General features: G+C 38.3%; 1 protein-coding gene and 1 long non-coding RNA gene across 6 annotated transcripts; both read right to left on the bottom strand.

The window, feature by feature from the left end:
• LOC112139240 lies at positions 1-8,124 on the bottom strand. 4 transcript variants are annotated; one of them, XR_002917952.2, is made up of 7 exons: positions 7,258-8,124; positions 1,846-1,965; positions 1,552-1,636; positions 1,341-1,420; positions 899-947; positions 742-790; positions 1-100 (listed from the first exon to the last, which is right to left on the bottom strand). It is a non-coding gene; the product is annotated as an uncharacterized LOC112139240 (long non-coding RNA). The 4 variants fall into 4 exon arrangements; XR_002917953.2 differs by lacking the exon at positions 7,258-8,124 and adding an exon at positions 3,499-4,445; XR_002917951.2 differs by lacking the exon at positions 7,258-8,124 and adding an exon at positions 2,440-3,461.
• Positions 8,125-10,317: 2,193 nt separating this feature from the next.
• On the bottom strand, positions 10,318-14,271 carry bud13 (BUD13 homolog). Of its 2 annotated transcripts, none has more exons than XM_024263800.2 (10): positions 14,089-14,271; positions 13,875-13,962; positions 13,244-13,328; positions 12,813-13,166; positions 12,364-12,668; positions 12,176-12,284; positions 11,935-12,073; positions 11,658-11,839; positions 11,463-11,544; positions 10,318-10,627 (listed from the first exon to the last, which is right to left on the bottom strand). In XM_024263800.2, exons 1-10 carry the CDS (start codon positions 14,253-14,255, stop codon positions 10,534-10,536), a joined length of 1,605 nt encoding a protein of 534 aa, XP_024119568.1. In that variant the 5' UTR covers positions 14,256-14,271; the 3' UTR covers positions 10,318-10,533. The 2 variants fall into 2 exon arrangements, with proteins under 2 accessions (XP_024119568.1, XP_024119573.1); XM_024263805.2 differs by having other exon boundaries at positions 12,813-13,163.
• Positions 14,272-16,359: the final 2,088 nt, after the last annotated feature.

Raw genomic sequence — 16,359 nt, 5'->3', positions numbered from 1 at the left:
CCCAAAGGTAGACAACGATCTGGCAGCTGAGATGATGAGGGGAGCACTGACTCCTGCTGGAACACCAGAGCCCCTCCAAAGCTGTAAGCACCGGGGAGACCTGGATGGGCGGACCAGACAGTAGTTTAGAAATCCAGGCCTCCAGACTCAGAGAAACTGGGAGAGCGGAGAACTAGATAGAAAAACAAGTTACTGGAAAGATATTTCATGCATTTTATATTTTGCAGGACTCCAGAATGAAATCTGCCCCTTTTTAAAATTGTATTTGTTGCCTTTCTATTGTCTAACTCTCTTTAGTGGAGGAGCACATCACGTCCCCTCCACCTCTCATGTGTCTGTGTGTTCACAGACAAAGTAAGACTGTGAGGAAGATGTTCTTCACCTTAAAAATAAACGCTGGAGACGATCGCAGCACTAGAAAAGCATAAACACCTCTAAGAAGTTCATGGCAGGTTTTGTGGACAGTTACGAGCAAAACCAGCCGACATTAGTCTGAACTAGAGCGCGTGATTGTGGATGAGACTGATGTGATGAAGTCTAAACAGCTTTAAGGAAAGACAATAGAATCTTTATCACAACTGAAGACTGAACTGGTGTTTTGGTGGAACTTTCTGAGGAAACGTACTTCACTGAATGTCATTTCAGACGAGGAGCTGATGCAGAGAGCTGATAGTAAAGTAAAATACATTTATTTTAGCATGTTGAAATGTTATAATCAAGTAACGGGAAGAAAATACTCACATCAGCATGAAATGCTGCAGCAGCTGTCTGACATCTGTTGAGAAAAGAACTGAAAAAGAAAACAGGAGAACTTAAATAAAGAGAGCTGACGTGAACCTGATGGTTTTAATTACATTATTATGTATTCAATGAGCTTCAGAAGTTTGAATTAACACACCTGAAGGTCTCCTCCAGTTCTCCAGACAGGGTCAACGATTCTCCTGGTACTGCAGAGAATACAAATAACACACAAATCAAATTTTTACCAGTCAAAATAAATAAATGAATAAAGTATTCTGAGATGTGGCTCCATGTTGAACCTTTAAATCTGAGGTTCCATGTTGAACCTTTCAGCCTGAGAACCTAACAGGCTGCTGTTAGTCTATCCAAAGAACACACTTGTCCTTGAACAAGGTCAGAGCAACTTTTCATTTCTGTAGCATCAACCTAAATATTGTTCTGTAGAGATCATCACCAAAACCATCAGGGTGAAGTGAGTCCAGAAATATTGTCTGAATAGAGACGTTATCATCATCATCCACAAAACACGACACATCAACCTCTCCTCTTCTTCTCTATCCTATTAAAAACACAGAGTGGGAAAGACCGAGGACACTCACACAAAGCAGGTAGAGATCAGCTGGACCTGTCTGTCTGCTCTAAGTGGAAACATCAGCATGACCTCTGACCTGAAGGATTCCTACAGGGATTGATACCAATTAGTAAACATGCACACAGACACACACATGCACATCAAACCCACACATACACACAGACACCCCCCCCCACACACACACACAGGAGAAAAAAAGAAAACGATCAAAATAGTACCAGCAAGGAGCGCAGTAGGTCAACTTGGAGATCCTTCCAGGTGGTCATAAAAGCAGTAGTGGTCATTAATGTAGACATTTTTCTCCTAAAGGAAACAGAAACACACAGACATTAACACCATCATGTCTATAACCAAAGAAAAGATGCACCAGAATGACTAATGACATGTCTGTGCAGCTTTCCTCACAACTATTAGACAAACATTCCCAATCTGAAATAACACAAAGAAATACTCTTCAAATCTTGTGTTACATGATATTTTTCTTTACAGTAATTTGAACTAAGAATACTTACAGAGGATCCCATCCATTGTGTCATATTCAGGATCCAAAAGTCTTCACAGGTTGAGCAGATTTCATCCTCCTTCACTATGAGCTCTCCTGGAGGACGTTTTTTGTCCAGGACATATTCTATCTACAAACAGAATTTCATGTTGTTTATCAAATAAATCAATAAAGAAAATTATTTAAAATTTAGATTAAAAGGTAATTACAAACTAAAGGTAATGTTATTTCTCCTGCCTCAGCAATTATGAAACCATGAACAACTTTGACTTCATAACATTTACTGTGACAGTACAGACATGTGTCTGTAGAACTTTTAGATTTTACACAACTACAAGATTTTTACAAACATGTTTTCATTTGCTCTTGATTCACAACTATTTCAATCATCAAATTTAACATTTAAACACAATTTGAATCCTTATTTTTTCCTATGTCCTCCATCATCAGAAAAATACTGCAAGTACATATTAAAAACAAACGTTTTTGGGTCTTTATGGAAACAAATATTCTAACGTTGTATTTATGAAAAGTATGAACTGTTTAAATGAGCAACATTAAAAAGCAGCACAAATATCAAGGACTTAAACTAAGTTGTATTTACATCTCAGTTCGTAACTGCATGTCATCCTTTGAACGTGGTGACTCTGTTGAAGGAGGTGATCTGTTACTGACAGATGAATGGATGTTTTTGGAATATGGTTTATGGAATAGTAGCGACTGTGGCAATCAGCTGTTAAATATACTGTTGTCGGATCTCTGTTTCGGCTACCCGATCACCCAACTATCGGAAATCAAATCCAGGTGACGCAAATCAAATCCAAAACTCTCCACCGTCGCAAATGTTGGCGGCAAAGAGGAAGTGATGTAATATACATGCACGCGTTTAGGGCGTGGTTAGGGAAAGGGGATCGGGTACTGACACGGCATAACTGTGCCATGGTGTCTAATATTTCGGACGTGATTTCCGTTCAATGACTTTGTAATGAAGAAATTGAAACTACTGAGCACTTATTCTTCGACTGTTCTTATTCTAATGCTTTTTGGGACGATGTACATGATTGACTTTTTACTAAAATTCCATACTTAACAGATTTTTCTATTAAGAATATCATTTTTGGGTTCATTTTAGAAAACAAAACTACAGAATTTATCTTAGATGTTATAATTATCCTGGGAAACTTTTATATACACAAATGCATATTTAAGAAGACCAAACCATCTTGTTTTACATTTCATAAAAAACTCTGCTTATTCTTTTCATCTGTAAACCTAATGGAAAAAAATATGCTGTGAAACTCCAAGATATTATATGTGATTTGCAGCTTTTTGTTAACCCCTAATTTATTTTTCATAATGTCTTTGTTTTTTATTTTATTACTTATATATTCTTGTATTTTTTGCTTATTTTTTTGTTGTTGTTTGTTTTTTCTATCTCTTCTGTACACTGTTCAAATTGAAACTGTCAAACCTTTTGTACAACTGTTATATATGTTGTAAATTTCAACTTTTGTCATTAAAAAAAAAAAACTTCCGTTCAATGATGTCATCAACATCGCCAGTCCGCTAGCATTAGCGCGTCGCTTCCAGCGGTTTAATATCCATAACAACAGCGGTTTATAACTTTAAGAAGGTCACTCTACAACATAAAGTTATTACTTACATTTAAATGTAAACATCTGCGGTTTAGAGCGCACCAAAGGGAAGAAAAGAGCTTCTTCGCATGATACGGTTTACTCTCTCGCGATAGCGGACTTTGGACCCCTCTGTTTAGAGTGTGAAACAGGGCTAAGGGAGAGGGAGAAGGGGAGTATTCGGATCGGGACTGGACAGGACCGAACCGGACCGGATTGCTCAATGGAAACGAAGCTTAACAACTCTATCGGAATCGCGTCGTGTTACCCAGAATGCACTGCGACTCAAACTATATCTTTGTAAAATAAATAAAACCCTTTACTCTTTATTTTTCTTCATATTTATTTTATTTTTATTCATATTTTATTGCGAGTAACATATAGAATGAAATTCAAGTTTGCTTGGATCAAAACCATGAGTTTACAACCTAGGACAATATGCCTACTATAAATACCAGTGAGCGATAATTTCTCCCTCGGTGAGGTAGTCTCTGGGCATGTGATGATCGCTATCTAGGCAAAACTGCAGGGTTAATGAGGCAATGCTGCATGCATAATAAAGTACATGAAGTACCAACGGTGTCTGTGTGAGTTAATTACATACCTTCCATATATGGAAGCACTTCCCCCCCATAAGCATGAATGCATGACGGTAATACATAATGACGTAAAGGTAATACGGTAAGTGACGCAGTATCTCCACTCTCCCCTATGGATACTGCTTACGTGCATTCATGTACGGTTGCACAAGCACAGCCCCACAATTCCACAGGTGGAGCCAGTGGGAAAGGAAAGGGGAGAGCACGTCTGCACTTCCCCAACATACGTCACACGCATGCGTGGCTACGGTAAGTCTAAGGTGGTTAGCCTTAGAAGCTAAGCCCAGTACCTAAGCAGAATTGCCTAGATAGCGATGGCCGAGCAACCCCTCACTTTTTAACATTAGCAGGTTGGGATTCTTTATTTATTTATTTATTTTAAGGTATCCATGATTTTTTTTAATTATTGTCAATACAATAAAAAAAAAGAATTGTCAATACAATAAAAAAAAGAATAATTTAAAACATATAAACGAGTACAGGGTCTGCTCAATCAGAAGCAATAAATCCAAAAAGTTTTAATAATCTAATTGTTTTTGTTAATTTCTTATAATATAGTTTTCATTTTTCTATAGAGGTCAAATATAATTTAAGATCTGTTTCCTTAAAATTATTTAAAAGAGGATTTTTTTCCTTACCATTTTTTCTTATGAATATATTATTTTGCCAAAATTATAATAGGGTTAATTATATATGTTTCATTGGAGTGGAACATTGAATCATCAAACATAAATAAAATCATATGCTTCTCTAATATGCGACTAATAAATTTGTTTGTGGACTTCTTATCAACCAGATCATTTCCCTGAACTGAAATCAATTTTTGAGGTAAATTTAAGTCTTCACATTTTACATTATGTGCTAAATAAATATATATTATGTGGAATCAAGCCAATAACCAAATCAAATTATTTCTGAGGTATAACAAAATTGCATTTCCGTAAAAAACTTTCATAGGTGTGCCGATTTCCTTTATCATCAAATAATTGATTCACTGTTATAATTTTATTGACAAACCAGTTTTGTAAAAAGAAAGTTTTGTTTTTGTGTAAAATGTAACAATTGTTCCACAAAATGCAATTGTGAGGAGAAAAGTTGTGTTTAAACATAAGAGTCCAGCATAACGGAGCTTGTTGGTGAAAATTGGCCAATCTAACAGGGATCTTTCAAACAGAAAAAGGGCATTTCAGTAAAAAAATTAGACCTCCCAAATTACCAAATAAATAGTTGGGGAAAATATTCCATAAATTATTAGGATTCTCAAGAAATCTTTTGATCCATTTGATTTTCAAAACCTGATTGAAAACCGTAAAAGTCGAAACATCTAATCCTCCATCAGCTAAAGAGTTTGACAGAACATTTTTCTTCACTTTATGGATTTTGTTTTTCCACAGAAAACTAAACAGAATTTTATCCAGATCGGAACACTGGGTTTTAGTGACATCTAGTGACGAGAAAATATATGACGCTTGAGACATCCTTCTGCTTTAGTTAGAAGTACCCGAGCATAAATGGACAAATCTCTAGTTAACCAGCTGTTAAACTTCTGTTTAATAGTTTTAGTAACAGGGGTAAAGTTATCCTCCATATATTTACGTTCTTTTGAAATTTTAATACCAAGGTAAGTGACAGTTTTTTTTACAGGACTGCCACAAACTTCCTTATTAATTACATTATTTAGAAGATAAAATTTCACATTTTTTTAAATTAAGTTTTAATCCAGAAATGGTGGAAAAGAGAGAAACAACAGATAAAGCCTCGGGAATTTCTCCAACATTATCTAAAAAAATTGTTGTATCATCTGCAAGTTGAGAGATTTTTAATTCATTTTCAAATAATTCAATTCCCTTAAACAAGTGTTGCCGAATCATATATTTTTGAATTTGTTCAACAAGTAGAAATATGTATGGGGAGGCGGGACATCCTTGTCGTACAGATTTATCTCGATCTTTACTGCATTAGCAAATTAAGATGATTTAATTATTATTTTTGTACTATCATAATTCATGCACAAAGTGTATTTTTTCAGTGATAATATTAGATTATTGTTTATGTAATATGCAGTAATAATTACTGAAAAGTTTACAATTATTATGGTATTCATTTTCTTTACTGATTAATATGAATGATTTGTCGTGGATGCTTTGAAACTTGATTAAATTAATTATATTAATGATTCTTAATAGCCTGATTTATTAATATTTGATATTAAGTCCTGGATATTGATAATTCATGTAGAGAAAATGTTATGGTCGAGTCGGGGTGGGATTATATAAATTCACTTCCTTCCACTTCCTTTCAACTGATCTACTTGGGATTCACTAAGTGATATGTTATGTATGTATTGTGACCTGATTGCTTGAAATAAACCATTTCATTCATTCATTCATGTTTAACATTTCTGTTGTGAAATTGATTTTTTGTTGTTTAAGATACAATTTTTTTGTATTCAATACAAAATTTCTGTCAACTTACTGTTTAAATATCTCGCATTAAGTTAACAGCAGTTAAGTTGAATTCTGTGTTCAAGACAGAAGTTATGCACAAAATATGACTTTGTTCACGCTGTACTTGAACAGGAAATACTCTGAAGACAGAGATTATGAGTATATTCATGATTTAATTCACTAGAATCAAATAAATTGTATTTATGGTGGACACATCTTTTTTATCAGAAGTACACATCTCGTGATAGCAGGTGAAACACTAAAATAAAGACATGCAAACTAAAAACTCTTAAAGCAGTAAATGCATATATTTTTTCAATGAAAATGAGGAAACAGCAAATATTCAAGAGGGAATGTGACCCCCAGAGAAATAGGATGCTTTTTTTCCTGAAACAGACCACAAAGCATAAAGCAGCAAACGTGGTAAACCGAAAAATAGGCGAAAGAAAAAACCCTCATGCAGCATCTCCGTGAATTCTATAATACGTTCGCTGGATTTCTATCAGGAAACAACCGAGCCCGGGTCCCCAGCAGCCCTGCTGCTCCCGCTATGATCACTCGCGTCCTGCCCAGATCCAGGTAAAGATCTGAGCGGTGGAAATGTCAAAAAACACCTGTTATCTCTCTGTGATTATACTGAGCCGCACGGTGTCACAGTGCTAACAGAGTTTAGAGTCCCATTCATTTAACTGCAGCTAGCGGTTAGCCGCTAAGCTAGCGTCAGCTTTCACTCAGAACTTACTTGATTTTGCTGCTCCTACAGTCAGATGAAGTTGGTTGTTGTTGAATCTCTGTGAGTAATCCTTATATCCACATGTTCTGCAAACTGCAAACCGTTTGTTGGGGACGATCTCTAAACTTTTATGCCAGAAATAAAAACACCCGCAAACAGGAACTCGTGCTTTTAAATGGAGGCGGGACTATGTTTTTTTCTGCAATTTCATTGGTTGGACTGTCAGATCAATCAAACTTGACCCTAATTTGATTGGATGTTGGGCCGACACCACACGCGAATGTAAACAAAGACAGACAGAGACCGCGGCGTGCAGCTTTTTCTCGATATACTTTATAATCCGTGGATTTGGGGGGAAAATAGCAAGTCTTTCCGAGTCAGAGGGCTAAAGTCCGAGTCAAGTCACAAGTTATGTATATCAAAGTCCGAGTCAAGTCACGAGTCAGAGGTAGGAAAGTCCAAGTCGAGTCTAAAGTCGTCAAATTCATGACTGGAGTTTGACTTGAGTCTAAGTCATGTGACTCGAGTCCCAACCTCTGATCACTGCCATTTCCATTTTTGCTTCAGAAACATCTAAGTGTGTTTTAGCTTGTGAAGTATAGCTTGCGACATGTGAAGAACGGGTAAGGGGATGCGGGAGGTTGGTTGTAGATTGGGCGGTGTGGGGAGGGTTCCATCCCAAATTCAACTCTGTAGTGAGCCAAGCCTTCCCCAAGCCGTCCACCACACAGGTGGAGGGACGCCAGCTGGAGCTGGCTGCTCACTCTCAGCCATAGACTGTATATAAAATAACTGGACAGAGCAAGCCCCCCTACATCCGTGTTCCATATAGGAAGTACCAGTGGGTTGCAAAAAGGCCAAAGTCCCATTGACTTACATTGGGAAACAGACAGTTATTTCACAGTCATTTTATATGTCAGAATAATCATTCTTCCTCTGCTGCTTTCTGCTTAACTTCTTTTTTCTAATCCTATTTTTTTTTAATATTTTTTTCCATTATCACAAGTTATTAGAGTTATAAATTGACCAATCAGGTGGCTCAATAAGTGTTGGTGGGTCTGACGTCGAACGTCTGGGGGGTTTGATTGACAGATGACGGGTAGCCAATGGGAGCAGAGTTCATCAATGCATCCGTGAAGACCTTTTAACACCTACTTTACAATTCAACAATGTAGCAATCATTGTCCTACTGTTGTTTTCCTCAATGGAATGTACCGATGCAGCAGTTTAAAACAACAAGAGGCGCATGCTGTCGACATTTTTAGATGAGGATTTACTCTGTAGAAATAGATTTCACTCTGAGGTTATGTGCTTTGGACTTTTTTCTTTGTTTAACGTTCGTTTTTCTTTATTTCACTGTTTTGATTGTAGCTTATAAATTATAAGTTGCATATATGCGCATAAAATCACCAACCAAAGTTTCATCTTCGCCGCACTTTTCCAGCTTCAGCCTGAATTAGACGCAGCCGTCTGAGGAGCGCGAGACAAACTTGAAAGAACCTGATCGTATTTTCAAACAGAAAAAAGATCCAGCTGTTCACTTGTTAGGATGGTTATTTATTTTAAATTCCGCTGAACGCGCTTCTGACATGCATCTGATCAGACTATAACCTGGCCGAGCATGTGAAGAGAGGCTGCGGCACGCGCGAGGGGGACACGCGCAGTTCGGGCACGGCGTCACCCAAATGCTCCTTTTATCTCGACAAAAAGGAATAAATGTAAGTAAATCCAAAAGGACAGCTGACAGAATCAATTATTGGGATGGTTCTCCCTCAATGACTTGTACAATTCTCCCGAGCTGCCGTTATTAAAGTAGAAGCTGTTTACATCCGTGGTCTCGTGGTCGAGGCATGGAAAGAGGCAGACAGTTGCAATAAACTCACTCTTGATTGGTGACAGTACTTCCTGTAGATTCCATGACTCAGCTATGACTCAGATCAATCGCTGAAGATGGATTGCAAATGGCGGTATCTGTTTCAGGAATTGACAGTGAAAGCGGCGGCCTACTTTCGCGAGGAGAGGAAGTAATGCATTTCCAATGGGGGACCTCATTGATCGTTCAGTCCATTATTTTTACAGTCTATGGTCTCAGCCTCATCATCAGAGGGAGGAGGTGGAGCACTAGGAGCAGAATGAGGAGCCTGTACATGTGAGGCTGAAACAGAAAGAACAGATTTTTAATTAAAAAAAAAACAGAAAATAAACAAACCAAATGAGTGACTCAGCTGTGACAGGTGTCTACCCGCAGCGAAAAAACAGCTGCACAGCCGTGAGGTCTTAGTTTTTATTTATTTTTTTGTTAAGTTAGCCAAACTGAGAATTTTCTTTCAAGACACAAATAACAAAGAAGAACACAAACCATATTTGCGTGTCCCCAAGTCTTCACACTGGAGGGATTACACCTGAGCAGGTTCATCACTGACCTACATTGCTGTAGCTAACAGAATTCACCTGAATAAGACAAATAGGTCCAGACTTGTTCAGGTGGGATCCTATCAGTGAAGCACACTGGAATTCAGACATCCCTAGGGCGACCCACCATTTCATAAGTGTTCCTTTAAGTATTATTGTCCAAAAGGTACTTTAATAATTTTACTGCGGCACTGGAAGTCAAATCTATAGTTTAATTTGACCACTTGAACTGGTGAATGAAAATTGTTGCCAGTAGTTTTTCGTTTTGTAATGGCTTACATAAATTAATGATCAGTAATCAAATGAGTGATTTGACTTTTTTGTCTTAGAAACTAATATATTTTACATTTTGATCTTATTACTGGGAAATTACAAGCCTAAACATTCTTAAACTAAACTAAACTTAAAATGTCTTTTTTATGCACGTCACTTAAGTTTATTTTTTATCTGCCACACAGTTAAAACTTGTTTTCATCTGTGATATTACATCAGCTTCTGATTTTAGCATTTGGCTTCAGATCAGGAGGTCCTTGTGAACTTCAAACATGCAAAGACAAAGATTCTTTTGCACCCTAATTAGCCTGAAGCAAAGTGTGAATAAATGTCAGAACTAGTCCTTTAAGATCCAAACCTCAGAGGGAGTATCAACAAGAAACACATACAAAAATCTCATTTATTAAAACAGACACAAAACCATCCCAATGTCTGGGTGTTTTTTTTGTACATTACTTAAAATAAAGTCCCCAAGATCCATCACTTCAGCGTACAGTTTTCTGTAATGAAACAGGTTTGGAAAGATGAACAGAAACATTTGTTGCGATGTGTCCATTTGCAGTTTAATCCACAGATGATCAGCAGCCTGCTCGAGTGCCTTTACATGTCCTCCACGCTCCATTTATAAGCCATCTCCTGCATGGCTTTCTTATCCGCCAAACGCATGTAGCGTTTCTTTTCAAACCCATTCGACCTGGAACACACAAGAAAATGTTGTCCATTACTGTTAATGAGAAAACTCCATCTGTGATCATTACGCCTGACAAATGATGTCCTAGAGAACAGTGGTCCCCAACCTTTTTTAGGCCACGGACAAGTTCGGAATAGGTTTTTTTCTGTTCTCAACAGGTGTCTGCCTAATGTAGCTTTGCTGTGGGAAATTCTTAAATGGCCTTTTTACAAGTTTCCACAAATCCGGAACATTGTTTTATTTAATTGGATTCTCTGTAAAATATTATAGTGCGCTTAAACTTAGAATTTGTGAAGGATCCATTCAAATGTAGTGAAGATTTTCCCTGAAACTTCAAAGCGGAGGCTAACAACCAGATGCTAACTCCAGCTGCGTCTGACTTTTATAGTGTGATGGATAAATAAATCATCATCAAAATAGTATTTAAAGTATTTAAATGTAAATGAACCATATTTCGAGAAAGATTTCTGGTTTTGTCCGTAAATAAAAAAAATATATATTTTATTTTTGAAGTCAAAGACTCTACATACATTTCTTCAATGGCGTCTTTCTCCCCAAATAAACTTTCCAAAGATGTTTGTTTTTTACTAACTTAGTTAGCTCGGGGCTGTTAAAGCAGCTGCTTTCGGCACACGAGTATACAGGAGTAAAGAAAGATGTGGCAAACAGAATCCAGTAGTTTTTCAAAATAAAATTTTCTTTAGAAACAGAAAATAAACAAAACAGAGAACATCTAAGTTATTGTAAGTTCTTTCCTTTTTTTTGTTCTTTAGTGCTTCCAGGTACACAAGTGATCAACTAAAACATCTTGTCCCACGAGAGTTATCTTCAACTGTACCTGTCCACTCCATCCCAACGGTAGCCTGGAGGAAGGTTGAAGCGGTTTGGTGGTGGTGGAGGTCCATTGTATCGAGGTTTATCTGCAAACATAAAGAAACTTTAAAACAGTATTTGCTGTATTTATTATGCTAATTCACCCCATTTTTTCCTCAAGAGGGTTTGGAAAAGAAAAATCTTGTGGAAAGGTTAAAACCTTGTGTTTTTGTGCTTTTCTCTTTTTTCCGCCGGAGCATGGCAGCCATGGGATCCCCTTCCCTCTCCTGCTCCCTCAACATGCGGTCCAGATCCTCGTCATCGCGGTGACGGGCCAATGGCTTCTGGGCTTCGATCAGAGCGTCCTCCAGCTTCTGGTGCTCCATCTGACTCTGAGCCAGCCTAAAACACACACAGACATTAACCAGTGAAGCCCTCGTCTCCTCACGTGGCGGAAATAGCATTCTCAGATACTTTGTATGGGTTTGTGGATTTACCCTTTACCCCACTGGGCGTATTTTTCATCCTTTGCAGCCTTTTCTCCAGCTTTTCTCTTCTGTTCTTCCCTTTCTGAAGTCAAATCTCTCCTTTTGCCACTTTTGTCTCGGAAGATCGTTTCAGCATTGCGGGATTCATCTAATGAGTAGCAAATAAATTGTGTAAAAACAATTGAATGTATTAAATACGGTTCAGAGTTAATTCTAAAATGCTTTTTTAAAGTCTTAAAGCAAGGCCAACCTTCAAGAGGTTGATTATTTTTTTCTCTGCGTCGGTTTTCCTTCTGCTCTTCTCTCAGAATCTCCACAGAAACCAGACCAGCCTTTCCTCCGGAGAGCATCCTGTGGTCCTGAAAACCAACACAAAAATATGAAATGAGGTTTCTGCTGCAAACCAAGTTTCAGACCTGAACAGCGCCGATCCCTCACATGAGACTGGCCAGGTCTCCGTGGCGGTGACAGATCTCCATCCGAGTCCTTCCCACTCCGCGAGTGCTTCCTTGGAGGAGACTGGTCGGAGTCAGATCTCTGCCTTGTTCTGGAGCGCCTCCGAGGGGGAGACTGGTCAGAGTCGGAGGCTTCTCGTTTGGATGTTTTTTTCCGTGGAGGAGATTGATCGGAGTCAGAATCCTGCCTAGCTCGACCCTTGAGAGCTAAAGGAGACCGCCGATGATCTGGTGACCTTGGTCTACTGTGTGATGACGAGCTGGGCTTACTTCTTGTAGGAGAGGATTCTGAGAAGCAAAAGAGACAATGTTTGGACTACATTTAATATTACGATGCAAAACTGGTAATCCGAGCATATAAAAGTCAACTTGTGAAAAAATTAGCCTTTTTTTCCTTAAAAGCAAGCAAAAAAAGTATAAAAATTAATTCACCTTTACTTCTAATTTTCCCAGACTTCCTTGAATGTTGTCTTGAAGGAGACTTTTTTGGGGAGTCATGGCGTCCTCTCCTGGGAGGAGAAATGTCTGGAGAGTCGTGGCGACTTCTTCTGGGCGGAGATTTATCCGGAGAGTCATGCCGTCCTCTCCTGGGAGGAGAAACATCTGGAGAGTCGTGGCGTCCTCTCCTGGGAGGAGATACGTCTGGAGAGTCGTGTCTTTGTTTTCTGAAAGGAGAACCGTTTTTCCCACTTTTTGATGACAGCTCTGGTGAGTCATGGCGACTTTTATTCGATGTCACAGTCTCCTCCTGCTCATCGTCTTTCTCATTTGTTTCATCTTCATCTGCTACAGAAATACAAACTTAAAGTGAAAAACATAGTAATTTAAAAGAAACACAATCTATACAGTGCTTTTATAGTTACCTCCAACTATTTTCCACCTGTTACTGGTCCTAAAGGCCTCCATCTGTTTCACCTCCTCCGGTCGCTCATCAATGAACTCTGCAATCTGAGAAGATTGAAAGCTTTAAAAATTTAGACATTTTCTGTACACATCATATATAAGATCAAATAATTATCTGTCCAAGCATCTGTGTTCACTAATTCACAATGCAATTGTTCTCCATATTTCATTTAAATCAGTTAAATCTATCTTTACATGGATAAAAAGTAGAACAGATTAGGAGGGGATCCACAAAAACTTGGCATGTTACAAACAAAACAATATGAAAACTGGAATGAGAACCTTTAGATCGATTCATCTTTTTCATGTTAACTTGTATGGTCGTTAGTCTCTTAAACGATCATCTTGAATTTTACGTTTAAGAATTTGTGGTCACACATTCAGAGATAGCACATGGCTAATGTTTGACAACAGATTCAACTACTGTCACGTCATGTTTTTTCAATTTAAAAGAACACCAACAATATTAATGCTAATGTAATGCAAGACACGAATGTTATCATCATATTACACATCATAATCAGACTTTCACTTGGCTGTGCAAGCTAAAATTAAGGAACGGCTAGGTGCTAACGCTAGTTAGCTACTCACCACCGGAGCTTCTTCTTCATCCTCTTCGACCTCCTGTTGCTGTTGGACCATTTGTCTCCAATCGATATCATCGTCCACTATTTTAAGTCTAGATTAAAACAACAGCAACATTAAATTCAGAGAAACAAAGTTCATAATCGGAAATCAGATTAGCATAAGGAAACTAGCTTGGAAGCTAACAGAAAGCTGAACGTCGCAGTAGTTCGGTATTCACCGTTTTTCGGGAAGCTTTTTTCGTTTCTTCTTGACTTTTCCTTTAGATGCGCCGTTGCTCTCGTCAGCTGATAAATATCGTTTCAAATACTCCGCTTTAGAAAGCTCAGGTCCGGATTTACTACCGACCGCAGCCATCTTGGTGTTGTGAGAAACTACGGATCGCATCAAGGGTCAAAATAGACGAAAAAGAGGACGCGTTTTCGGATTGATTGATTATCTTATTTATTTATTATTATTTTATAATTATTATTGTTACAATGACTGCTATACATAAATACATTGACGATACAGATTATTCCAAATATGTAAAAGAAAAGAGAAAAATGTATCTTAATTTGTTGCAATGCAAATTAAGATATAGATATCGGTGGTGTCACCCAACTGCTAAAATTTCTATAACGACTGCAAGCAAAAAAGCTACATATGTGTTACATGCGCAATGAGAGCTTTTGTTAAATAACCTTTTTTGGTCACTAAAACCTTTCATGAAATTATATGCAGTTGCTATTTATTTTTAATGGAAACAAAGTATGAACATCGTCCCTGTCTCATGTTCAATAAGTAGAGACAAAGTTAATGTCATGGGTTGCTGTTTATTTTAAGGCTTTAAGAAACTCACTGGTTTGCATTATATCCATAAATAACACTGCATTCAGGATCCATTGAGAAAATGTGAAATTTCCAAATACTGGTGATCTATGTCAAAACTTTGAAAAAACACACAATTAGTGTTGCTCATTCATAATTAAATGATTTCAAGCAAATTCAGAAGGCTCTTTTTTAATTAACCAGCATTGACAGAGATGCAATACATTTAATGATTTTACAGAGAGAGGAAAAAGCCACAAAACCTATTAGTGCTTTTAAACATAAAAGAAAAACATCAGTCCCTCATAAGTAAGTCAGCAATTGCCTATCTCACTCTGCCATTCAATTCACTTAATGAAAAAGATGCATCGTCTGTTCTTTTAGTATTTAATTTACATTCCGTTTCTGTAGCTCTCAGCTCCTGAACATCCGAATCCTCTTCAGCGGAAACATTTGACAGTGTTTTTATTTCATATATATAGAAGGAAGACAGATTGAAGCAGGTTTAGCGAGAGCAGACAAAAGCAAAAGTGCCAAGCTTTGTGCAAAAGCGTGACTGTTGTCTTCTCAGCACCATCAGCTGTTATGGTGATGAAGGAAAAAGACCAGGCAGCCAATCAAGAACCAGGATCTCTGCAGAAACACACTCACTGCTGAGCATGGCACCAGGGAATCTGTAAAGAGGGACATTGATTGAAAAATTCTGCCAAAAAAAAAAAACCCAAAACCTTCAGCTCTTCAGTCCACCCACCTCTCTCCACTGTGATCTGCTTAACATCTCCATATATTTTGCACATGTAGGTGGTGTTGTGTGGGAGCTTGTCTTTGAAGTCAGACAGGGTCATCCTGTAGCCGTGAGGCTCCAGCTCCACCACTTGGCTCTTATCTTTAAACTGGGCCTCGGCTTTAGACCCGGACACGTTGGTGTTGATTAGCACTTCCTTGGTTCCCGAGGACCATGAAAACTCATAGGTGTTGATTTTGTTAGCTTTAGGTTCGATCATACAGTCCACTCTCAAGTCGTCGTCGTCTTCCACGCACACGGAGATCTGCTCCGGTCGTACTGGCAGCAACAGCACTGGAGAAAAGCACAAAACATGCTTGATTTTTTTTCAGAAATAATTTGATTTTAGACACCTCCAGCTTTTTATTCTTACCTCCCAGCACTCCATAAACAAACAGGGACTTGATCATGATGGAGAAGTGCCCATTCAACTGAAACAAATAAGGTGAAAAAACAGTGAAACTGCTTGAAAACCTAGCTCTTTATGTGGCCAAAACAAATAGACAGAATCCAGACCATTCTTTAGTCTCCTTTCATTCTGAGGCAAAAAATGAAGTTAAAGCTTCAATGTGTCATTTTGTCTATGCTATTCACATGAAATACCCTCTCCTGCTCTAATTCCAGCAATCTGGATATGATTATAAGGCTAGGATTCTTTCCTTTGGAAGCAGCAGTTTTACCTTGTGTTAGAGGAGAATGCAGCACTTCCCTCCTCTTGCTTCGCTCAGCTGGGGGAGAATCAGCCGCTGGTTCTCACCTCACCACTGTGTGACACTGCAGAAAAAAGCACATCTGAGAGGAGAGATGGAGAGGGAGTGGGAGGGACGATGCTGGACCAGAGATCTGATTCGTCTCCCCCCTCTGCAGTGTTCGATGGAAAACAGAAAGCAGGTGGCT

Source organism: Oryzias melastigma, linkage group LG14 (assembly GCF_002922805.2).
Source record: "Oryzias melastigma strain HK-1 linkage group LG14, ASM292280v2, whole genome shotgun sequence".
In the NCBI taxonomy this organism is placed as follows: Eukaryota; Metazoa; Chordata; class Actinopteri; order Beloniformes; family Adrianichthyidae; genus Oryzias; species Oryzias melastigma.
The sequence above is the reverse complement of the archived record's forward strand: the minus strand, read 5'-3'. Positions and strand labels throughout refer to the sequence as shown.